Source organism: Haplochromis burtoni, unplaced genomic scaffold (assembly GCF_018398535.1).
Source record: "Haplochromis burtoni strain Fernald_Lab_line unplaced genomic scaffold, NCSU_Asbu1 Contig_80, whole genome shotgun sequence".
Classification (NCBI taxonomy): Eukaryota; Metazoa; Chordata; class Actinopteri; order Cichliformes; family Cichlidae; genus Haplochromis; species Haplochromis burtoni.
The window spans coordinates 810,869-836,780 of NW_024582441.1; the positions used below are offsets into that span (position 1 = coordinate 810,869).

General features: G+C 41.4%; 1 protein-coding gene across 5 annotated transcripts in view; it reads right to left on the minus strand.

Annotated features, from left to right (window-relative positions):
- Nucleotides 1-2,705: 2,705 nt before the first annotated feature.
- The window catches only part of fam131bb (family with sequence similarity 131 member Bb), a 34,652-nt gene continuing 11,445 nt past the window's right edge, over nt 2,706-25,912 (minus strand). For 2 of the 5 annotated variants that reach the window (XM_042222150.1, XM_005925257.3), the window contains 8 exons: nt 18,142-18,179; nt 15,376-15,411; nt 14,893-14,995; nt 12,294-12,518; nt 12,042-12,182; nt 9,314-9,621; nt 8,282-8,545; nt 2,706-3,651 (listed from right to left, as the gene is read on the minus strand). In XM_042222150.1, coding sequence (XP_042078084.1) covers nt 3,436-3,651; nt 8,282-8,545; nt 9,314-9,621; nt 12,042-12,182; nt 12,294-12,518; nt 14,893-14,989 — 1,251 coding nt within the window. In that variant the 5' untranslated portion in view covers nt 14,990-14,995; nt 15,376-15,411; nt 18,142-18,179 and the 3' untranslated portion in view covers nt 2,706-3,435. The remainder of the gene's footprint in view (nt 3,652-8,281; nt 8,546-9,313; nt 9,622-12,041; nt 12,183-12,293; nt 12,519-14,892; nt 14,996-15,375; nt 15,412-18,141; nt 18,180-25,912) is intronic. The other 3 variants (XM_005925256.3, XM_042222149.1, XM_005925258.3) reach the window with 3 other exon arrangements.

Consider the following 25,912-nt stretch of genomic DNA (forward strand, 5'->3'; position numbering starts at 1 on the left):
TTGCTCTTTCTCCACCAGAGGAAAAGGAGAGGAGGCAGGTAAAAGGAGCCGGAAGGTGAATAGGAGGTCGTGCAGGAAAAAGAGGGGAAAGGAAGAGAAACGGGAAGAAACAGAGAGTTGACAGAAGAGAGAGAGGGGGGGGGGGGGAGCACGGAAGAACCATCCTGTGACAGCCATCCAACAAGCATGCATAGGTGGGAGTGTTATAAGTGTTCACTGGTATCACCAGTCACACTGCCTCATTTCAAACAAATCCAATTTTATGCAGACTTTTACAGAAGCCATCCAATTTTATACAGCGTTTTATACAGCAGTTACTTTTTTTGCCAGACACTTCCAGATTATAATTATCAGATTCCCTATGACTGATGTGAAAACGTCAAGTTATTTTTCTGTTTTTTTTCTCTCTTTTTGGCAGTGATTTTTCCAACAAGACAGTGGACATCTTACTGTACACAGACAGACATACAGACAGACACAAATATACAGAGCAGATACAAAGAGATAGACGGAAAGGAAGAGAAGGAGCAAGGCAGAGGACCAGAAGCAGGTTTTGAGCATCATGCCTGCAGACAAGTTGTAACTGTAACTGGAAGATGGCAGTAGAAATACAAAAAGAGTGACTCAACTGCAAACCAGTAGGTTAACAAAGATGTGATCAGTAAACCTTAACATCCACAGAAATATTTTTGGCTTCTTATTATTTGTTTATTCATTCATTGAGATTTAATTAAAAAAGAAAAAAAAGAAAGAAAGCAACAACACAAAATAAATAAAAAGATTAATAAATAAATAAATAAAAATAACCCAAAGCGAAGCAGTGTCTATAATGGAGTTCATGCATGTTTCCTTGTGATGTAGCTTATTAGCAAACAGTCAAGCCCAAATAAGCTGCGATGGTCAAAGAAATATATATAAAGCATTGGTCTTTCCACCACATTACGTCATCTGACTCATTAAAAAAAAAGATACTGCTCCCAGAAGGGTTGGTACCCACGTGAAATTATACTCTGTACAAGATGTCTTATTTTTCCTCCCCACCAAGTAATTTTTCAATAAATAAATTAATATTTGCCATTGTGTAAAGACATTCTGTTTGCAGTTTTGAGCAGTCTTCAAATTGTTTTTGTCACCTGGCACTACTGAAATTCTTGAAGTTTTTAAAAACAGTGAGCTGCCAAACTGCTCCATCTCTTCTTGGTTTAAAGTGCTCAAAACCAGACAAAACGAGAGTGCTTTACAGCCGTGACACCTACTCTAACTCAGAATTCAGTAGGTCAGTAGAAAAATAAACATTGTCCCCAACATTGCATAAAGAAGCAATCAATAAATAAATTCATTCAAGTCAATAAACCATATATCTTATCATCTTAAAAGTTTCTCACACAATCATCAAAGTGAGAGAAGGTGCTCCTCCAACAGAGAAAACAGTGGTTTTGTAGTGTCGTAAAGTTTTGTCAGTGAGCCATGCACGGAAAGTCCACTTTGTTCACCGCCGCTGTTTAACTCCACGTCTCGCTAGCAAACACCGTCCTTCCTCCAGTGAAAGAAAAACAAAAACCCACAAAAAATAAACCATGCTTGTCAAACATCCAGGCAGCTGCTTCACAGTAAGAACGATGAGCAGGAAGACACCGATCTTTTCAGCTCCAGTGTTCAGTCCTTATCGTCCGCTCTATTCCCTGATTGGCTGACTGAATGGCAACCTCCTGTCGCCGTCGCCAAACTTTTTCCACCGCCGATGGTCTCAGCGAGTTGAATGCCCCTCAGTTTGATTCGATCACCCAACTTAAAACACAACATCCCTCCCATTTCCTCCGATTTTGTCTTTGTGTTGTTGCACACAGAAGAAGAAAAAACTAAACTTTGCTAGGCTAAGCTGTGAGTTTGAGAGCAATCCCCAAAATAAGGTGGGACCCAAGAGGTGTACAAAAATAAAGAAATCATACTGTAATAGAACAGTTGTGATTGTGAGCGAGAGGCAATTTCTTTATTTACTCAGAATATTTACATATTTGTGACAGAGCTGACACTGATCTGGGAAGCCAGTGTCTCGCCTGCCTATTGCTGGTTACAATTTAGATATTCATATCTGTGTGTGCGTGTGTGTGTGTGTGTGTTGTTGTGGTCTTGGTGAGCCAGCAGTGAATCCACTTTCCAACATGGTTGAAAGACTCCCCCACTTGTTTTTGTTTCACAAAGCAGAACAGCGCTCCCTTCTCTCTCTTGTGGACCACGGAGGAGGCATCAAAGCAGCACTCGTGTACTGCCGCCTGTCTTCCAGTACATTCAAAATAGTGGTTATCATCCTTTATTCATCGCGATTACGTCTATGGAAAAAAAAAAAAGCAGCTGAGGGTTCGCGTTGTCAAGTGGCTCGGTTTTGGTTGTCGGTGAAAGCTTTCAGAGCGGAAACTGGGTAACCTCAACAGTCCAAAGGGAACCTCTTATCTGTTGGGATTGCATCAGTGCAAAAGAGATTCACATATGCAGCTCTGTGTTTATTTCTCAGTCATGAAAGCCACCACTCAAACCCACCGCAGGCCCACTGCAGGGCCACTGTGGCCACACCTGGGATACTATGGTTCAGTGCAAAGTCTATACAGTGCTGTATAGTACAGGTACTCCATAGTACTCTGAAGAAACATGCATACAGAGAGACAGAGTAGGAAGCACGGTATACAGTACAATCCTTATCTGTGCAGGGTTTTTGGGTGTCCAGTCAGCAGGGCGAGCCTGTCCCTGGATTGTGCCTCGGGGAAAACTGCATTTCACTGAAATGCTGAGATTTTCTGGGCCTACTTCAATCATCTGTGAAAGTGCTTGGGTTGCCAGATGTAAAGTATAGTGCATGTGTTTGATGCAATGGGGAAATAAATTTGACTAAACTCTATCTTATGTGTTGAATAACAGCTGTAAACAGAGTAGTTCTCCCACTGGAAATCTCATATCTTATCATACACTTATACATAGATTGTTGTTCTTTTTTTTGTTTCTTTTATTACAAAATTATTGTTATTTTTTTATTACTTTAGATTTCTATTATCATTATTAGATGATGACAGGGTTGAGTTGCTTGTCTCATAAAAAGCATGCATGTTTCCATTCCCCTCTTTTTTGTCTCAGTGCAGTTTCCCGGTGGATATAATTCACTCGGTTGGTGCTTCTCTTCCGCCTTCATCTGTCTTTTCTTCAGTTACCTTTGGGATGTAAGGCTTGCAAAGAAACAGGTGTCCATTGTTGCATCAGCTCTACTGTTATTGGGAGTCCACCAAATCTATTTCTCACCATTATGAAGAAATGACCTTGCAACCAAAAAAGTTGTGGTTTTGATACCTGAAAAGGAACAGAGTAATAGAGATATATTGTGTTATTATGCTCATTTCTTGCTGACTCCCCAGTCAGTTCTTCATTTGTCTCTTGTCTGCCACAAACTCAGTTGGCTGCCACAGAAGCAGGAGGCCCCTCTTCTGGCTCTTCCTTCTCCTCTAGTGTCTGAATGAGACCAGAAGTGACATCAGACAACTTCCGCTCTGTGATTGGCTCTGCTGGCAGCTGCCCCGGACTACTGCCACCAGAAGCATCCCCTTGTTGTGTGGGTGGAGTCAATGTGGCCGACTCTTGCTCCATGCACAGTGCCACATCTTCTTCCTGATCAGGGCAGAAAGAGTGAAACACACAAGGTCAACTAGATGACTAACTTATGTATGTGGATAGATTTTTACCTATTGTCCTCTTGAGTAGTGAAAACAAATATTTGATCCCCTGCTGAATTTGTAAGTTTGGTTACTTACAAAGAAATGAACAGTCTCAGGTTTTTATGATATTTTAATTTTAATGGAATATCACCCCAAAATCCAGGAAACACATTATACAGGGAGTGCAGAATTATTAGGCAAATGAGTATTTTGTCCACATCTTCCTCTTCATGCATGTTGTCTTACTCCAAGCTGTATAGGCTCGAAAGCCTACTACCAATTAAGCATATTAGGTGATGTGCATCTCTGTAATGAGAAGGGGTGTGGTCTAATGACATCAACACCCTATATCAGGTGTGCATAATTATTAGGCAACGTCCTTTCCTTTGGCAAAATGGGTCAAAAGAAGGACTTGACAGGCTCAGAAAAGTCAAAAATAGTGAGATATCTTGCAGAGGGATGCAGCAGTCTCAAAATTGCAAAGCTTCTGAAGCGTGATCATCGAACAATCAAGCGTTTCATTCAAAATAGTCAACAGGGTCGCAAGAAGCGTGTGGAAAAACCAAGGCGCCAAATAACTGCCCATGAACTGAGAAAAGTCAAGCGTGCAGCTGCCAAGATGCCACTTGCCACCAGTTTGGCCATATTTCAGAGCTGCAACATCACTGGAGTGCCCAAAAGCACAAGGTGTGCAATACTCAGAGACATGGCCAAGGTAAGAAAGGCTGAAAGACGACCACCACTGAACAAGACACACAAGCTGAAACGTCAAGACTGGGCCAAGAAATATCTCAAGACTGATTTTTCTAAGGTTTTATGGACTGATGAAATGAGAGTGAGTCTTGATGGGCCAGATGGATGGGCCCGTGGCTGGATTGGTAAAGGGCAGAGAGCTCCAGTCCGACTCAGACGCCAGCAAGGTGGAGGTGGAGTACTGGTTTGGGCTGGTATCATCAAAGATGAGCTTGTGGGGCCTTTTCGGGTTGAGGATGGAGTCAAGCTCAACTCCCAGTCCTACTGCCAGTTTCTGGAAGACACCTTCTTCAAGCAGTGGTACAGGAAGAAGTCTGCATCCTTCAAGAAAAACATGATTTTCATGCAGGACAATGCTCCATCACACGCGTCCAAGTACTCCACAGCGTGGCTGGCAAGAAAGGGTATAAAAGAAGAAAAACTAATGACATGGCCTCCTTGTTCACCTGATCTGAACCCCATTGAGAACCTGTGGTCCATCATCAAATGTGAGATTTACAAGGAGGGAAAACAGTACACCTCTCTGAACAGTGTCTGGGAGGCTGTGGTTGCTGCTGCACGCAATGTTGATGGTGAACAGATCAAAACACTGACAGAATCCATGGATGGCAGGCTTTTGAGTGTCCTTGCAAAGAAAGGTGGCTATATTGGTCGCTGATTTGTTTTGTTTTGTTTTTGAATGTCAGAAATGTATATTTGTGAATGTGGAGATGTTATATTGGTTTCACTGGTAAAAATAAATAATTGAAATGGGTATATATTTGTTTTTTGTTAAGTTGCCTAATAATTATGCACAGTAATAGTCACCTGCACACACAGATATCCCCCTAAAATAGCTAAAACTAAAAACAAACTAAAAACTACTTCCAAAAACATTCAGCTTTGATATTAATGAGTTTTTTGGGTTCATTGAGAACATGGTTGTTGTTCAATAAAATTATTCCTCAAAAATACAACTTCCCTAATAATTCTGCACTCCCTGTATAAAAGTTATAAATTGATTTGCATATCATTGAGTGAAGTAAGTATGATATGTATAATCATTCAACCAATCAACCAGTCAACCAAGCAACCAATAACAGAGGCACTTGATCTCAATTATGTGTATAAAGCACACTTGTCCACAGAGTCAGTTTCTTTCTTTCCAGCCTCTCCACCACTATGAAAAGTGAACAGTGTGGTCAGATGAAACCAAAACCTTTGGTATCAACTCAACCCGCTGTTTTTGGAGAAGAGAAACGCTGAGCCAAAGCCAGTTTCCAGACCTCAGTCCTGTAGAAAATCTGTGGAAGGAGCTGAAGCTTCAAGTTGCCAATGGGCAGTCAAGAAATCTGAAGGAATTAAAGTTTCTGTAAAGAGGAGTGGACCAAAATCCATCCTCAGATTTCTCCTACTGTATCAACTAACAGACTGATTGGCAAATATGATCACCATGACGCATCAAAGTACACTTTGTCAAGGCAGTCTCAACTCAAGGCCAACTGTCAAACTGTTTTGAAGCTTGCAATACATAATCTTTCTCTGCAGACCTCAAGTCAATGCTGGTTTAAAGTCAAGGTTTCCAAAGTCCAAATAATTAATTTTTAATGGTAAATGGTCTGCACTTAGCATGCCTTTTAACTTTAGCTGTGTCTGCAGAGCTCTTTGCAGTCATTCACACAGACATTCTGAAGTGACTTGGGGTTCAGTGTTTTGCTCAAAGACTCTTAAATGTAGTCAGAAATCGAATGACCAACCTATCAGCCTCTCTGCACTATAATAAAACACTATTGGGATACATAATAGTCAGTTTTTAGTGGCTGTTACCATTTTTCCCCCTTTCCCCCCATTTCTCTCAGTAAAATTGCAGTTAAATTGTGACATAAACAAGTAGGAACAAGCTTACTAGGCTCTTTTTTTTTCTTTTTTTTTTACCTGTTACTACTCTCTAACAGGTAGAAATGTTAGCATGTTTGTTGACATGGGTGGAAAAGCCAATGAATCTTTTCCTAAAGCTTTTTGTGCTACCATGATACCACTGTAGGTTGTCAAAGTCAAAAATTATATTCAATATATCCAATTGGGATAAAACAATTATTGTGTTATATGATTGTGTTTTATAGGGGCAGCTGTAGCTGAGGATGTAGAGCAAGATGTTGACCAATCAGAAGATCAGTCACGACGCATCCATCAGAGTTTGGCGTGTCTGTGTGAATGTTAGATAAAACCGCTTAGGTGTTGATTTGTATGAATGTGTATGTGATTGGGTGAATGAGATTCGTAGTATAAAATGTTTTGAGTGCTCAGTTAGAACAGATAAGTGCTACATAAGTACCATTCAGCATTCAGTCCATTTATATGGACCAAAATAATTGTGATTACGGTTTTTGTCATAAGGAAGAGCAGCCAATCCTATACCACTGCTTATTCAATGATGGATTGCCAACAAGAGCTCAGCTCCTAAAAAGTGTTGCCTTCTTGAGCTGCACAGTAAAATCAACCTGAAGATGAGGACTTCATGAATTAGATATATAGGTGACTGATTGTTTTGTGCATTAATAAGGTTGCTCCCTGCAATTTTCATGAAAACTTTCATAGCAGTCCCTTTTGCTTCACACCTTTTACATAATTTATCCCCAAAATAACTGAAGTTTGGAGGCCTGTCGCAACTGTGGTTTTCAACTCTCCCTCTTGTTTCCTGACATTTCTGCTATCTAATCTATTCAAATTTTTCCATCCCCAACTTTATCTTATTGAGGCCACAAATCTAATATTTTTATCATCAGTTAATGTTGTCATCAATTCAGTCAAAATAATGGAAATGTAAAAGTATATGTCTTCGGCAGGTCAAAAGTTAAAAAATCCATCCATTCAGTTTATTCCGCTTATCTAATTCAAGGGTCAGGAGGCTGGAGCCGATACCAAGGTAGGGTACAACTGCTCAGGTTGCCAATTTTGTCGCACGGCTAACACAGAGAGACAGATAAGCATTCACACCTATTTCACCAATTAACTTAATATGGACGTCTGTGCACTGTGGCCAGAGTGCCCATATAGAGCCCACACAGGTGCAGGGAGAACATGCAAATTCCACATGGGAAAGCCCCATCTGACCAGCAAATCCTAATCCAGGACCTTCTGGATGTGATGGTGTTAACCCTTCTAACAATCATGCACATACTCGCACCCTGATCGATGTCTCGGGGGAAAAATGGGTTCAGTATCTTAGCCAAGAACACAGCTGCCCGGCTAGCGTAATAAAACTTTTAAATGTACCCAAGGAAAAGCTAGAAATCCTCACTTTCCTCTTTTTGCCATTTCCCCCAACCATCCACAGCAGATGACTGCCCGTTCCTGACCATGGTTCACTCAGAGGTTTCTTCCTGTCAAAAGGGAGTTTTTCCTTTCCAATGTTGCCAAGTGATTGCTCAAAGGGGGTCGTCTAATGGTTGGGGTTTCTTCTGTTATTGTAGGTTTTTTAGCTTATAATATAAAGTAACTTCAGGTAAATGTTGTTGTGATTTGGTGCTATGCGTACAAAGAAAACTGAACTGAATTAAAGTACTGGCAGACAATTCTTTTCAAAAATGTCAATCAGTATCCCCTCTATTGACAAATTGATCTTAGATTGCTACACGTGCATAAAATCAAACCAATCTTATGATTAAATGATTCGAGATAAAACTTTAAGTACAGTCTGCAGATTTAAAACAGAAATGACACACAGGTTGCTGTAAGCAGAACTAAACCTCCAGTCTGGTGCCTCTGAGAACTCGCTTAGAAAGCTACAAAATCAAATATTAATCACTGAAGAGATAATTTTATGTAATGCAACCCCATGTTCAACTCACCTTGACCTCCTCCTCCTCCTGCTGTTCCAGTAGCGGGGAGTGTTCCGTTCCTACTATCTCTTCACCAGTGGGAACGCACAGGCTTGGCTCCACTGTCGCCGCCACACCCATGTACCCGCCGGCTTCTGCCTGATAGGTTTCCATCTGCCCCGTGTTCCACAGATCAACCAGCGGAGGGTGAATTTGATGAACCAGACTGTGGATGGTGCTGTTGGGTGTTGCTTGCAAAGAGTGGTTGGCACTGTGTAGCCTGTGCTCCAGAGACTTGAAACACACAGAAAAGAGTAATCAGTAAAATGTGAGGAATGAGCAGTGCGACCTGTTTGCCAGCTTGAATGTTTCATGACATGCTCCCCATGTCAGTATGCAGTAAGCTGACTTTGTTTTCCTTAGGCAACAGAGGTGATATGCAGATCTTTTTGTACAGTATAAGAAATTCCATCCTCATGCATGGAATTCTTTTTATTTTTGTTTAAAAAATGATTTGGATGCGTCCCTTTGGAAGAATGTCATATTTTTGCAGGTTCAGCTGAGCATTTAATGAAGGATTCTTGACAAGAGTGATGACTCAACAGTGTGAGGTGTGTCAGCATTCACATCAGATGCGGCTGAGTCATTGCTTAGGCTAAAATCTTTTCTATGAAGTAATGCAAAAACAAAAACGAATAAAAGGAGATGATTAGATAGAAAAATGTCGAGTTAAGATTATTTTGTTGAATTTCTATTTCCACAGTCAAGAGCGAATTTCAGACTGAGCATGAAACCCAGGAGGTAAGAGTTTCTGAGAACATGTTCTGAATAAAAGCCCAGCTTTTTTAGTCTATAAATGCTGTGATGTGTGGGTTTGTTCATGTGCTGTACTTGTGCCTATACAAAAGTGAACAAATAAATAAAATAATGTGTTGATAAATTTATTTTACCAGACAGTATTTTATAACAACCATCTCTGATACTCAAGCCTTACGCATTAGCAGCAACATGTAGTGTCTCATTTGGATTAAAACCCAGACGGCGGCACTCTCAATCAATCACCTGCTGTTGCTGATACTGCAGAAGCTGCTGTTGGTGGTAGTGCTGAAACTGTTGGATCTGCTGCAGCTGTTGTAGTTGACTCTGCTGGAGAGTGAACTGCTGCTGCTGTTGCTGAGACAGGAAGTGAGCAGCGGCCTGCCCATCGTAGCCCTCCGTACCCATAACGTAGGAGCCAGCAGGGGGAGACGCCACAACGGAGGGATCGTTGTTGATGGGCTCCCAAGCGTCAGAAGAGGAGAGGCAGTAGTGGCCCTGGGAGACGTATGTGTGAGGCCACACCTCCGCTGAGGAGTGGTGCAATATCTGATCTGCAGGAAATAAAAAAATGTGGCAGCTGTTAGCACTCTTCAAAATGGGGGCAGCAGATGGACGCAGGAACACTGTGTTTTATGATTTTTACAAAAATCCCACTTTTCAAATTTGCTGGAATTGGGAAAAAAATGAGCAATTTCTTAAAATCTTGAAATTACAACTTTTAATGACCAACAGTTAAAGCTAATAGCTGTTGAGATAAATGTAGATCTGGCTGTTAACTACTCTGAAAAAAACTCAGCTGAAATCTTTCCACACTGGGTGAAAATGTTATGACAGAAACTCTCCAGTATGAACCGAACAGAGTTGAACACTGGCACACCTCGCACTGTTGAGTCATCATTTTGTCAAACTGTATAGTGCAGACAGAGCTTTGATTGCCTCCAGTGTTTCTTACTCAAAGTTGGAGGGCTATAAAGTGGGCTCACAGCCACATATTTTGCTAAGTGTCTGACTTAAAAACGATGCGATCAGTTAAGACTAATGCATTCAGGGTGCAGTTAAGAAAGTCTATTTTAAATCAGCAAAGCACTTACTCTAATTTTCTGCATTCAGAAGTCTGTGCTAAGGCAACATTGCAGTAAATTGCAAATATCCAAAATCACTGTTTATATCGATACAGTGTCTGGGTTTACCTTCCAAAAGTTCATGCTGGAAACTGAAATGGCCTAAAGTCTAGAGCAGAGGTGTCAAACATAAGGTCTGAGGTAGAGTTGGATGTCTCGAGACCCGTCTCGAGACTACTTTTACGTGGTCTGGGTCTTGTCTTGGTCTCGACAGACTTTGGTCTTGGTCTTGGTCTTGTCTTGGTCCTGATCCCTCGGTCTTGTCTTGGTCTCGCTGTCTCGGTCTTGCTGTCTCAGATTGGCATAGAGGTCAGGAGATTTGGAGTCAACAGTATCCATGACACACAACGTAACGTTCGATAATGTGTCATGCGCAAAAGCATCAGCTCTAAGAGCCGTGCTTAGAGAGTGCTTTGTAGTGAATCAGAAGAGTCGACTCCCATTGAGCGAGAGCCGGCTCCTCACTTAATTTCCTTTCGCTGCTCAGCTCTCACACAGTGGCTCAGCTATGCTCCAATCCCTCCATATTGTGGCCAATCACATGCGAGGATATAGGATAATATCATTATGTGAAAAACAGAGAGGGTGAGAGACGCGACAGTCAAGTGGAGCGTGTGCCTGTCCTCTCAGTAAGTGAGTGAGACAGTAGACAGCGGTGAGGAGGGCTGTGCGAGTGCATCGCAAAGACACATGAAATCATGCCTGACCCCTAAGAGGGACAATTGACCCCCTAATGATCCTCTACCTAATCACACGAGCCAAGGTGTGAAAACGGGTGTAGGTCACAATCGGGTGAACTCATTGCGAAACTTAGCCCCACCCTATCATGCAATTTCCTGAGGTCAGAAGGCCCAGGATGTGAGTGGGCGTTAAGGCATCTGGGAAGGGATCTCAAAACTGGATTATAGATGGCAAACAGTTGGTGTAGTAAACGACCGCCTCTGTTCAAAGATGGCTGTTCACAGTGGACATAGATGGCTTCTTTCACTCCTCTTTCAAACCAAATTGTCTTCTCAGTCCAAAATGTGAACACTGGCATCCTCAAAGGAGTGACCTTTGTCCTTAAGATGCAGATAGACTGCTAATGGTCCATCCCCATCTAAAGTTCAGACACTTTTCTTTCCAAGCTCTTTAGAATAAGGTCTGGGGGCCAGATGTGGCCTGCTTAAGTCTCCAATCTGGCCCACTGGACAGTTCTGGAAAATGGAAGATTGGCATAAATTCCAGACTTCTGTGTTTTCATAAGTTTTACAGCTTTTCCTACTGGTTTGAAATATACAAGTAAATAAGTAATAATAAGTAAAGAGGAAAGTTCCTGTTTTTACGCCATCTACTATAGAAATGTATGACTTTTACAGTGGGTTCATTATAAAAAATTAAAATTTAAAAAAAGCCCAAGAAAACAAAAAGAGGACATTCAGTCAATTAACAAAACTTTTCTGTTTTATAATTATAGGACAGTCTGCGCAACGAGCTAACAGAACATTTTCTCTAAATTTACCAAATTGTTTCTTGCAGTTTATGGCCAAAGCAGCACTTTCTTGTCATGTAAAGAAAGCAGTGCATTGTTTGTTTTATTAAACTTGCTTACGCTTACAGAAAGAGGAGTTTCACTTGTCCAGGCAACTTACGATCAGAGCGGGCTGTCTGTTGGCCACAATCTAAAGTGAGTTTGACATCTCTGGTCTAGAGAGACGAGACGCTGTAACACAATACTCTAACTACTCTGTTTAAAATTGATTTGCCACTTTCCAACCTCTTCCATTTTCTTACTCATAAATGATGTGGCTGTGTTTCACCAACAGCTGTTTCCTGGACTTTAAGTCTCAGACATATTTGTAGTCCTTTACCTCGACTGGTGATGCTCTCCTGGTTGACCTCACTGAGGTGAGCCACGCTTCCCTGGTTTGATCCTGACTGCGGAGTCTCACCATCCATTGACGACCACGCCAGGAGCGTTGCCTCTGAGATTGCAAACTGCTGCAGGATGCCTGAGGTGAGAATTCAGAGGGCAAGTCAGGATAATTGTTACTAAGACCTGCAGTACCACTCAAGTGGCTGATGACAGTTAATAGGGTGTGAAACTCTTGTCCTCAACCGACCTGCTGCAAAGCGAGCCTCTTTCTCCCCATCACTGAGGTCACTGTAGGCGTCGTTCTCCAGCCGCCGCTCCTTTTCTCGCTCCTGGGTAGTGATGCGGGACTGGAGGACGCTCCCCGAACCCACTGTCGTCATGCCCCAGTTTTGCCATTCAATCATGTGAGCGACACGACCCTGGGCCATGGCTGTGGGCTTGGTCACTCTTTCCTTCATTGTGCGTGTGACACCTGTTTTAGGAGAAAGACCCAGACAAGGAAGGAGCAGAAGGAGGAGGGAGGGTGGCCAATTTAAACAAAATGGGTGGAAGTAAGAGAAATTAAAAGACCAGAGGTTTAGAGAGAGGTGATTAGCCGAGTTGAGGGAAGGAGTAGAGAATGAACCGGCAGATGGGGAACAAAATGGGGGAAAAAACAAAAGAAGAGGAAGGAAGAGACATAAGATAGATTCGTTATTATCAAGTGTGCACTGGTTTTGGGTGGAGGAGGGTATGACGCTATGATGTGATGGCTCATGGAAATATGGATATCCGGCACGGTTCGACTGATAAATTGATTAAAGCAACTGTCATATAAATAATAAACCTTTCAGTGTTGGAGTTGTTGTGTCTGAAATTGGCTTTACCTCACATGATTAACCAGAACGAGTTTAAGTATAGCATACAGTTCCCATTTTTAAGGATCATTTACAACAAAAGCGCCTGATGTATTATATATATATTTGTTTTGATGTTAAACAGGACCTATTAGGCTCATTATTAACTCACATTTTAATTCTTGGACTTCACTGGAGTAGCTTTAAATGACTCGGGATCAAAATAAAACTCTCTCATCTTACACTGTGCCTTGGTTTAGCCTCTCTGTTCATCACATACAGTTTTACTTTGTCTTCCCTGAAATCCACCTTACCTGTAAGCCAGCTTTCTTTTGATTGGCTGCCCTTTGCAAACAAAAGGTTTGAACAGCAGGTGGTGGAGCTCATGTGCTCACAGCCAGAGCTGTGTGCCTGAGATAACCACATTAAGGATATCCGCATTCACTGACGTGTCTGAAGTGGTCTGAAAGTGAGCGATTAGAGCAATGTGAAGCCTGAGCTTTTGGCCTGCTGGGATTACTTTCACACACGCTGACCTCATTATTTAAAACTTTAACCATATTTAATATTAGCATCCAGAACTGTACCAGTGTATAAGCCTATTCAAGATTATTTATCTAAAGTTCAGGAGCAGGACCACACCCACAACAGTTCCTTTTCCAGCCGTATTTCTATAAGTGCCTATTTGGCCCATCATCACTTTTTCTCTGCTTGTAAGCCTCTCTCAAAGGTATCAGGGGAGCCACCGCCTCAGCGAGCCTGTGGCATAGTTCGTTGCTTCGTTATTAACAAACATTTTCATTCGCATCTGGGGCTTTAGTCCTTGCTAGTGAATATCAATCTATACATTTATCTTTAGAGAAATAAACAAGGATAACCACAATAGGCCCGCCTTTAAGAAGTAAACAAAATACCCAAACGCCTCTGGGATGTTTGAGACTGCTCATTTTATTAAAATATTGAATATCTTAAATTAATAACTGCTCGTAATGAAAACATTATCAGCCAAATCCAACTATTCAAAAGTCTGTAGTTAAAAGAGGGTTTTCATGAGCACCCATTATAAGCTCAGAGAAATGAAAAAGGGTTGTGGAGGTGACATTCGCGTGTTTAATGAGACTGTTAACATCACATGGAGGGGAGACGGCAGGAGACGTGTCTTGTCTGACAAAGGTGCATCATGGGATGGAGCAGGTTAATTGGGGTGAGGCGGCTGTGTGGCATGAATAATGAGAGGTTGGCTTGTTGACATGATAGCTTCTTCACACCTCTGCTAAGCTGCGCCGGGTAAACAAAAAACTCCTCTCTTTCTCTTTATTGCGCTTTGGAAAACTCAAAGCTGCTGAACATACATTTAATTTCCTGGTGCCATGCCACTACAAACTCATATCTGTTTAACAGCTCTGCTCCATATTTCCACGCGACTAACATGTACTGTAAATCCCTGGCTGCCTGATTCTCTCTGATGGTAGCACATGATGATGGGATTCATGAATAAATTATAGGACAAATCCGTACCACAGCACACGGTATAGCAGCTGGACTTCATTACACTGTACTGCAGTACAATTCACTGCACTCAAATAAACTGCACTACACAAAACAGCTGGATGAAACCAAAAAACGCTGCACTAAAAGAAAGCACTTCACTACACTAAATCTGTTCGACACGGCACTTTGCACAGTCAAAACATCCATACTAATACTTGCTCAGAACAGCACAATTTCACAACCACTTAACATAAAAAACTACACTTCCCACTCACCTTTTCTTAGAGCAACAAGCTGTGTTTGTGTGTGTATGTGTGTGTATGTGTGTGTATGTGTGTGTTGTTTTTGAAGCTGAATTTGTTCCGTCAATGACTCCTCGTGAGTCATTGACGACTGATATCACAGCGTGGAGAGGAAGTGATACAGGGGAACCCATTTAGGGTACCATGCTGACTCCAGGGCCCGTCTGAGGACAGAGCCAGCATGGGGTCGTTTACCAGTTACAGCACAGACACACACCTGACACACCTGACAGAGAAGACTTAGCCAGAGCCCCGATGCCATAGGCGTTTGAGTTCCTCTTGAGCCGGGGCAGGATTGATGTGGTGTCTTCCATAGACAGCTAGAAGGAGAGAAGAGAGAGGAATGGAGGAGGAAAGTGTGGAGAAAAGGACAGCATGGATGGTGTGAGAGGCCACACAGAGACAGTGTGACATGACAGTGTGTGTGTCAGAGGGGTGAGTGGAGAGGACAAGTGATAGAGGTGTTGGGTTAATACAAGAGACAGAATTTGCATTTCCCAAATCTTGATTCAAGAGATATTCTACAAAATAAATATCATATAAATCTAGGGTTTCTGATTGTGCTCACACCAGTATAATAAACCGCAAGACGGACTATACGGCTCAGGAGGTGGGGGTGTCATAAATCAAAACGCGCAAAAGCAACAAATAGATAGGGAGAGAAAAGTAGTAGATGAAGGAATGATGCCACAACACTTACATTGATTCCTTCCCATGAAAATTCTGAACGTCCATGCTGAGGAAGAGAAATAGGAGGAGAGAGGGATGGGGAAAGGAGGAGCAGGAAAGAGTAAGAGTGACAGGACAGAGAGGACATTGACATGCATCGGGGTTGGGGGAGTGGGGGAGTGGGGGGAGGACGGAGGGGTTGATTGCACATCAAGCATGCGGAGGAAGAAATTAGGAGAAGGGAGAGGCAGACACACAGGATTTTCCAGGAACAAGGAAAGTGAAGAGCCAGAATGACAGGGAGAAGGGAGGGGATTAAACAGGGATCAGTTTATATTTGCTTAGTTGTGTAAAGCAAACTGAATACGCTACGGATGAATGAATTTCCTCTTCGGTTACATGTGCTGCCAGAAACATTGAAAGCCAGCAGAAAACTGTGTGTGTTTGCGAGAGCGAGATATCAATAGTGTGTTGAACTGTATCTGATCCTGCACACAGACAGGGGACTGAGGCTTTCAGGAGGAAGGGGACATTATGTGTTTATGTGTGCGTGTGGTGAAGGCAGACGCTGAGAACAAAGCAGATAAACACTCTCTCTATCAGCTGGACTGATACTAACCGCACTGGGAACACTGGTGTGCTACTGGCTGAGCTGATATTTTGTCCCCTTTACTGTTGATGTACACAAGCGGCAGACAGACAGTCAAGACTGTCAGAAAGCTCCAGGTCTACTTTCTTCTGGATAAATGCAATGCAAGCTGCACTGGTGGCACAAGTCTGAAGATCCTTCACTTCAGTAAAGGCATCACTAACATCACGTCAGTGATGCTTTTACATACATCAGCTAGTTTGCATAAACCTGGGAACATGTAGCCTGGCACAAAGTCTCCCTAAAAGCACCTCTTAAACTCACTAATTAACATTTAAATGCTTAATTAGTCTTCAAATCCCTCTTTTCCTAGATTTGTGTCATTAGCTTATTTTTTCTGGTCAATCTGCAGACTCAACAGAGTGTCACCTGAGAAGAAATAGCCTGTAATTAGAAAAACAGCTGTGGCCCTTTTTTTTTTTTGCACATTTATGCAGATTAAACAAACAACATATGGTGCTGATAGTTGGAATTTTCATTTTTAGACTAGTTGTTTTTAGTTAACTACCTGCTGCCTGTAGCTTTGTGTTTCTTTTAAACCTCCATTTAATCAGGAATTAAAACTCGGGAAAGTCATTCCAGTCCAGCCCTTATGCTGTTTGCAAGTTCATGCGAAGGATCTGCCACATTTAGTCCTGTTCCAAACCAACTATCCTTAAATAAAAGTAGAATAAAGACTTCCCTCAATACTCTGCACCCATGCAGGCTTACTAATTACATGAGGTAAAGGTGCAGCACCAGTTTTGTGATGTGAAAAAACACTCCATGCACTTCCAAACATAATATGCTTGTTGTCCTTTCAGTAATAAAAAAAATTCAAGTGACTTTCATGGAAATTTAGTACATTTCTGCATGTTTTTGTAATTGCAGGTATAGGTCCCAGAGAAAACACTATATTATATATTTAGCTTATAGTAATGTCTCCTCATTGTATTCTCAGCATCTATTTTCACCTACTGCAACACATCAAATTTAAAAAAAAAAGTAAAATACAACGTAAAAATATGCTCAACTCGAAGTAAATAAATTAGAATTAGAATTTTTAGCTACATTAAAAATAACAGTGTAATGTTAAATAATTATAGAAATGAATTAAAGTTCAATGTAAACACAGTTCTTTGTTAGTCTTACTGACTGCTCTGCTAGTCACGTTCTAGTGCTTTATTCTCTACACGTCAAGCACTTTATCGAAAAACTGCAAAACTTTGTTAATTATCTTCAGTGGTCAATAGAGTAAAATGTAAAGATTATGTAATTCAATTCTAGGTTAAGATAATATAATAATGAGAGTGTGATGAGAGGGGAGTGTTTATAATCTCCTTCAGCTACATCTAGATGCTTTATGTTAATCAATGTCTGCCTCTTCCTTCCCTCATGTAATTCTATTCTTTGCTCCCACTTCCTCCATCACTCGCTCTCTGGTCGTCCCTGTCTCGCTCTCCATTCACAGGAGTGGGTGTGAGGAGAGAGCTGGGCTGCCTGGAGCAGCTTTCCCTATGTTCTTTTCCAATAGCCCTGACAACACTGATATATATGTATAGAAAGTGTTTGTGTGTGTGTGTGTCTTTTTTCCCCTCTCTGCAGAACCACGGGGGCATTCTGGGGCACGACGCATAAATAAATGATGCAATCAGTCCACAGTGCATTTGGTGGAAAAGTGAAGGTCTCTACACTTTAGTCCAAAATGGATCCTGCTCCTGTGTCCTTTCTCAGAGGCATCAGTTTTAGAGCACGAGATCAGTAATGCAGCGGGAGAGGAGAGGAGAGGAAAATGTACAGTGATAATGATGTGTAGGAAGTTGGAGAAAGAGAGGAGTGATGCCTCTGCCGTTCTGCTTTGAACCAGCACTGAGGAGTGACTCTGTCAGACAGCTATAACAAGCTTCAGACATCCTAGCAACAGCAATAAGCCAACCAAACCAGCGATTATTCAGTCATCCAGCCACACCACCCCATCTTGGCGAGGGAAGTGTAGCGGGAGCGACTGACATTGCCATGGCGTGATCTACTTCGCTAATCTACTAGCATAAGCACTGGTGTTACAGCTCATCGTGTGGCCATGTTGGTTCCTCAGGTGGAGTGGAAAACAGTTCACTGTCAGAGGAAGTCAACAACACGGATGAGCAGGAGGAATCACTGAAGACTTACTTGTTCCCCATCCTTTTGGACTGGCACGCCATCTGACGCTGAGAACGCGTTGAACAAGAGAGACAGAGAGGCACCCAGAGAGAGGGAAGAGGGGGGAGAAGAGAAAGAAACATTAATATTTATTCTTAATTACATTCAGTGACAAAACTGCTTCCACAAAATGTTCATGAAGGCATGGTTAAAAACTAATAAGGGAGATATTTTTCTTTTGTGTGCCTACATTAACAAATCATTTTTACACTTTATTTATAAAAGTAGTAGTAAGACCCACCTCCAAAAGAAAACCAATAACTCAGATGAAACCACAAGTGTCACACCTGAATTATAATAAATACATACAGCAAATATATATAAGAAAAACAGTAAACACCCATGACGTGTGTCATCATGAGGGACTGGATACAACCCATTTATCAGCATCCATTATCAGTATTCTTAGAAAGGTTGAGTGCTATTGGGAAAGGCTGTCAGTTCTGAATTATTGCCTAAAATAAATAAATGAATACGTTTACTATTTTCGGCATCACCCCAATGCCCCCAATTTAAAAAATGCATGTATACTTTATAAATCAAATAAAGGTTTTGTACCTAAAAATACACAGCAATCTTTATCCACTAAGCACTTATTGGCAAATGTGTGAACAGATTTTAATGTCACATAAAAATCTGGACATTTCCCTGAATTCCTCTCAGCCTTTTCAATCTCGATGAATCTGGATAGATTTTCCAGGAAAATCCAATCACCTTTAAGTCTCATCCTTTTCTGCTCCTCAGCACCAGCAGTGCGTAAAACTGGTGAGAATCACCTTAGAAATACAATCTGCTAATGTCAACAAATAGAGGCTCACTGCACAGTGGATTCCAGTACACACCACACAAAAAACAAACACACAAAATCTTGTGATTCCACTTTTACAAAGACAAACAGATGGCAATGTTTTATAACATATGTATAACACTTTTATAAAACCATTTATGTTCGTCAACCAATCGCCTCTCACAGTCAGACATAACTACACGATGTTAGTGATGCAGCACTGATGAGTGGCAGTCTAAATAATCTTTAATTACACCAGTGAGGAGAGTCAATAATTTATATATAAAAAATGATATAAACAGAGGGTTTAATGGCTGTTTGTAACCAAGAAATTGAATTGACAATTGTTTTAGGAATATATTTATAAATACGTATATATTTTTTTACATATTCTGTACTTTCTTTATGTTTGGTGATGTATTAATTAATTAAAGGACGGATATTAATAAATATCAAGGAGAATAACAGCATATCTCTGAGTCCGTGCTGCCATTTCACTTGAATCTTACAGGGCGCGCTCCACTTATGTAGGCTAACTAACCTCATTAAGGTGTTAGCCCTTAATGAAGGACGCCTTGGACATCTCTGTGCTGTGTCGGACACCATAACATTGAAATCTTGCAAAGAGATGTGACCAAGCCAGCTGTTCTCATTGGGGTGAATCACGGTTAGTAACATTTTCAATCCACATGGATATTCACGCATAAGACAAATAGTGCACTAAAAAAGGAAATATATATAGTAAATATTAGCCCCATTAATGATACGAAGAGAAACAGAAAGTTCTTGATTTTTGTACCCAAGCCTGTACAATAAAGGTGAAGGTGGCTCTTCACCTTTATTACCGGAAGTTAGTATGGCTGAGAAAAATACTGCTCAGCCACAGCATAAACTTACCTCTGTGTCATTAAGGCTGTAAACACGATATCTCAAAAAGCTTTGAACTCATCCTGATTAAACTTTGTAGGGGTGTAGAGTGAGGTCATGTTAACAATCCATTAAAATTTGGTTTACATCCATTGAGGTGTTCAAGTTCAACTTAATGATTTGTTGGTCATAAATAAACAAAAAGCGTCATAACTGAGAAACCATGGTTCTTAAAAGTGTGGTGTGTGTTGCAAACATATAGAAAGTACCTTATAAAGATTTGAACTATCATATCACATTTAACCTCTGACCTCTCCTTCAAGGTCAATAGATTGTGCTGAAGGTCAAAGTGATAACAATGCTCTATAGAGTTATTTAAAAGTGTTTCTTACTGGCATGTAGTCACATCACTTGCTTTGGACCTCTGACCTCTTCTTCAAGGTCAAATAAGGTCAAACATTTTTAAAACTATGTTTAAAATTCTACCGCCTTTGTTAGTATTGACAGCATTTAGGAAGTGATACAGGTGTTTGCATGTAAATATCATGTCATATTTGACCTGTGACCTCACTTTTACATTTCACAGCTGCCTTTCTTTCAAGCTGACCCCAGAATGTGTTACATCTTTAAAGAGATCATCAGGAGAAAGAGCTGCCTACTTCTACTGCTATTACATCCACTACTCCTGCATAATGTTTGCGTTATAAAAGTAAATATCTGTCATGCAATCCTCATGTGATTTTTATTGCACTCCAAACTTCTTAAAGTATGTTTAAAAAGATAAAGAAAACAAAATTAATATATAAAAAACACGTTACAATTCCTTTAAAAGTAAATACTGCCGAGAGAGTGAGCTGCAATGGTGAAGTTTTCCAGCTGAGTGCTTCTTGTCTTACATATACAGTCGGACTACAGTAACAATGTACCTTTAGTAACTTATCAACATGACTTCAGTCGGTTCTGTTCATTGTTATGCATTATCACTGCTTTGCCTAGTATGTTAGCCCAGGCCTACATACCTAGCATTAGTGCAAGCAACAGGATGCTGACTGCAGCTCACTTAGTGGCCACAACAAGAGCTACTACACAACGACCTTAAAATGTAATTACCTTCATTCGGCATTCATGGCAACACATTCAACAAACCAACATATTCCTCCTTTTTTTAAAGCCTTTAAGTGTTCATGGTGAAGCAGACTGGAGTAAATAAAAGATTTTTCTCCCAAGTTTGACTCTTGGCTGAACCCGTTAAGCTGTCATTAAAATTTTGTTATTCTGCATTTCAGACCTGGTCAGTCTACTATGCCTCAATCAAGACCATTACCTCCTTGTTTAGCTGAGAGCTTCTATCAGCCCCCTGCAGGTTTTACTCTCAAATCACTAGAATGCAAACCAGTGCTGGAGAGCAACAGAGGAAATTTAATCAGTGATTGTATTTTGGTCAAATTCTGAAGTATACTAGAGAGGAAACAACACCACTGCATCAATCTGCAATCTTAACTTGTAGTTAACTGTACTGAAAAATGACATTTGAAAGCTGATTAATCTATTTGTGGTCATGCAGTTTCTAACATACTTTAACTGCATCTTGTTAAGTAAACTTTTGAACATTTACATGAGTAAGATTTCATATCGCAGACTTCTAATAGTCTACTTTGCTTCTATTGTGTTCCTATAAAACTGATAAATATTGACGCCTGCGTCACACTTAGCAATGTACTGCTTAAAATGGCAGATCAAATACAAAGCTGTCCACCCTGCATATTGTAGGTGTAACTTGTGTGAAATACACCCTCTCTGTTGGATAAATGAACGTTATTATCCCTCCTCGTTCCTGGTTGTCCAAATCCTAATTAAAACATTGGTTTAATTAGAGAGTCGTTGGCGGTAATGGAGTTTAAACACGGCCTCAGTCTCTAGGTGCTCCTCTGTATCAGAGGGTCTGTGCTCTGTGTGTACAACTCTCAGAGGGGCTTACTCCTGTATCAGCACACTGTGAGTCTGCGTATGTGTCTGAGTTTGCGTGTTTGTGTGTTGCTGAGACAGTCGCGGTTCTCAACAGCTGCATTTGGCAATCATGAGCGATTCCTCGGGAGCTCTGAAAAAAAAAAAAACACAGAGAGTTGTTGGCTCTCTAGATGTCCAGTGATGTCTGTGACCCACTGACCCAGTGATTCAGAAACATCAGCTCTGGTCTGTCTCTGTTGGGCTCTCAGATATTACCCTTCCCTCTGAACTCCATCCAGTCACATCAAATCACTGCAAGGGCAGTGGACAAGGGACAGGCTTCATTCCAGAAATTGGCCCTCTTTGCTCAGCAGGAAGGGATGTGCATATTTCTTTGGACACAGGAATCACACTCATTTCAGTGGGAATTTTGGGTAAAGTATTGGCATATATCATAAGTCTGTAGGTTTTAATATATTTAAAGTGTTTCTTCCAGGAGAGACTGTGTTTTATCATCCTGTTTTCTTCGACCCAGTTTTCCTCAACCATCCAAAAAAATTTTTTTTGCTTTTGTTTCTCTTAATACCTCAGGACATCTGCACAGGAGATGTGTGACGTTACTGTATGTATAAATAGCTGCTTGGATAGATATTACTGGATTAAATTCACCTAAGGGACATTGAAAGTGATGCTTGTAGTTTAGGTCTGAAGGTAAAATTACAAGGAGTTTGTTAACAGTTGTATCTCAGCCTGGACATGGTGATTAAATAAACATTTTTTTAAACTTAACAATGTTTAAATGAAGAGTCAAACAAATACCAATATGGCAACTCATAAGTTAGACTGCTGGCTTGATGTGTAACCAGTGGTGATCCATGCCACAATTTTGATTTCCTCCTGCCTGTCAGTGTTTACAAGTGCAGAAAAACACAGAGAATACATTTTGGCAAGTGCGATTTCTTTTTTGTTCCCCACACTGACTGTTTACCTGCATGCAAGCAAAGCGTGCTCAAACATGATTATCATGCAGCGTGTTTGCTATTGACCAAACTACAGACTCTGTAAACGCTACATGATTGTACATATGCAAATACTAAATAGGCTATTTATTTTTCTGCTGTCTTCACTGTGCGATCGTAAACATACAGTTATGGATCTGACTATAATTTTACTTTGATAATACTTTGTGTAAAATTTCAGTTTGGTCACTCGGCTCCAAAGACAGGAAGTTGAATTCTGGCATAATGACTAGAACTGATGAGCTAATATGACTTAAACTGTGGATGAATGTCAGACACAGGGATTAACCCTTTCCTAGTGACACATGTGAGCCACATAAAACATTACCACTGATGATCACAGTATCTAAATCTTCTGATTATGTTTAAATGGAACTAACAGCATACATAATAATGCACATTTTTCTTTCAAATGACTTGTGGAATACGGCAGAAACATTATCGTAGATTAGCTGATGGTTCCGCCACAAACTGCAGAAATAAAGAGACCACTTTGTATCCAATGAGTGGACGGACGCATTAATATTCAAGTGATAAATTAACGATTAGAAATGAACTCTGTGTGACCTCGGAAGGATTAATCATGCATGTGTGATTGTTAGCACTGAGGATTGAGGTGTGATGGGGTTATTTATTGGCTGATATGAGGTAGCTGGGGAGATGTCTCATTTTCTGCCTGGGTGGGAGAGAGTGTCCCAGATTTCTTCCCCATCTGGGTTAAAAATCTGCCCAGCAAACACAAACTACATAAACATACATGCACATTCACTTGAGTCTAGCCTCCAGCAACCTAGTGTATAGTACACTGCACAGTGACTCACACCATGCCACTCCCACTCTCCCTCACTTTAGCTTTTACAGTCTCTCTCCCTTGCATCCCTCAGCCTCATTTGGCCAATTAGCAGATTAGCAGTCACTCTCCCCACGCATGAATCACAATATGGCAAAAGAGTAGGTACAACCTACCACTGGGAAGACCTCCAGCCTTTACACAGCAATGGACCAGAAACATTACATTAACTGTGCATACAGCTATAGTCGTATGCACAGTATATTTACTTTGCGATTACATCAAAGAAGATTTTGTGAAGTGAGGCATGAGAGTTTGTGTCTAAATCGTGCCATTTTTAGTCAGTTATTCGTAGTTCACAGAAAATCTCTTTATATGATGGGGTCAGTAGTCATTATCCAGCATCTCAGTAGTTTCTTTTTATCATGGCATACACTGTATCTCCGCACTCGAGTAGGTGATGCTGTTGGGCTCTCAGCAGCACAGTGAGCGAATGTGTTATTCTGCAGGACGGATCCCTCCTTGAGGAAACAGCAACAACAACAGAGCACATGACCAGAGCTCTGAGCCAGCTTTTCTTCCCCTGGCACTCACCCTCCTCCACCGCACACACAGCAGTGCAGCGCTCTGGATACCCCCAGCTTAGCTCAGCCGAGGAAAAGGAGCAAGTAGCTGTAAGGGAGGAAGGGCAGAGAGACTGAAGAGGGGGGGAATAAAAAGGGAGTAACGCGACTGTGCGTAACGAACAACTAAAGATCTGCAGCGGCCGCACTGTCAACTCCAGCTCTGGCTGTAGTGGGTTGACGGCTCCTGCTGAAGTGGGAATCGTTTGAGCGTCATCTGTCTTTTTTACCCCCAGTGCCCTGCAGCAATAACAGCGAGGATCCAGGGGGTTTGGTGCTTGTTTACCGTGACAGCTGCAGTAAGGCTGGTTGCCACCATGGGGTACCGGCTTGGATGGCAGCCCTCTTGCAGCGATATGTGCAGATGCTGGGTTATTGAGCATCAGAGTTCAGCAAGAACACAGCTGAGGACCAGAGCCCAGATGGCTGGGAGAGATGGCAGAAAACTGAGCTAACGGTGTCTCAGGACATGATCCAGTCACATGCAGACACCCTGACATACACATACTGACACTATAACACAGCACGAGACGACCATTAACCTGGTGAAATGGCATTTCTAAGGTTTGTGCCCTCTTCCTGACACGCTTCATTAATCTGTCTCTACACGAATGTGGCTGCTATCCCGAGCAGGTCTCCATCACTGATACGGGGTGAATAACTTCCAGCAGTCACCTGTGCAGTGTGGTAACTAAAAGCCTTGGGCAGATGTACCTGAAGCCCATCATTGTGACTCTAATAAACACCCTAATAGCCTGTTAAATATATAATGAACAATTAGACCTGAAAAGGAGGAAATGCTGTTATCCAGTTCTGTTTAGATAAATGGATGGAAACCTGTAGAAAGAGAAGAAATCATTAAAGTATGAGGCAGCTCGTGTACTTTGTATGCAGGAAATCTTTGTTTTCCTTGCTCTTTGATATTCAAAGGAGACTTCCCATCTGTGAGAACATGGCCTTTTTTATCAGCACTGAAGTGGTTAGTAGCTGCAGATAACACAGAGACAATCTGTGCTGGTCGCACACTAATGCCGAGCGCATCCACAAACGCACATATATTCATTTTTTCTCACACACAGCACACACACACTCAGAGATCAAACTGTAGGGATGAATTTTCTCCTTCACAGCATTATATTTCAATTTCATAACTCACTCTGCGGCTGAGTCACATTGTTTATAGAATCGCCTGCCATCATGTGCCCACACACAGGCCTCTTATTTCTGATCTGCCACATACACACAAGCTCACATTTGCATGCACATATACAATATACAATGTTATACCTATAATCATCCAGGTTTGTAACCTGGTATTGGTAACAAGGAAAATTATAATAGCGCACATCAGAGAAGTGACAAAGAGGCGCTCACACACACACACACACACATACACCTTCAGGTTAAGACCCTGTGTTAAATCTGTTACATTAGAATCCTTGAACGTAAGAATACTCTTTGAGCACACATACCATTGCACGCACACAATGGTCATCGGGTCTCACCAGGTGTCTCTGAGTACTACATCACTGAGTCATTCACCTTGAATATGCTCCTGAGCACAAGGCTTTTCTATCCTATTCTAGCCAATCAATCAGACTCTACCTCTGCCAGATTTGCTAGTTTACAGGCAGACTGATAACTGGCAAATCCGGGACATGGTGTCAGTTGTTGTGTGTTTGTGTGTGTGTGTGTGTGTGTGTGTGTG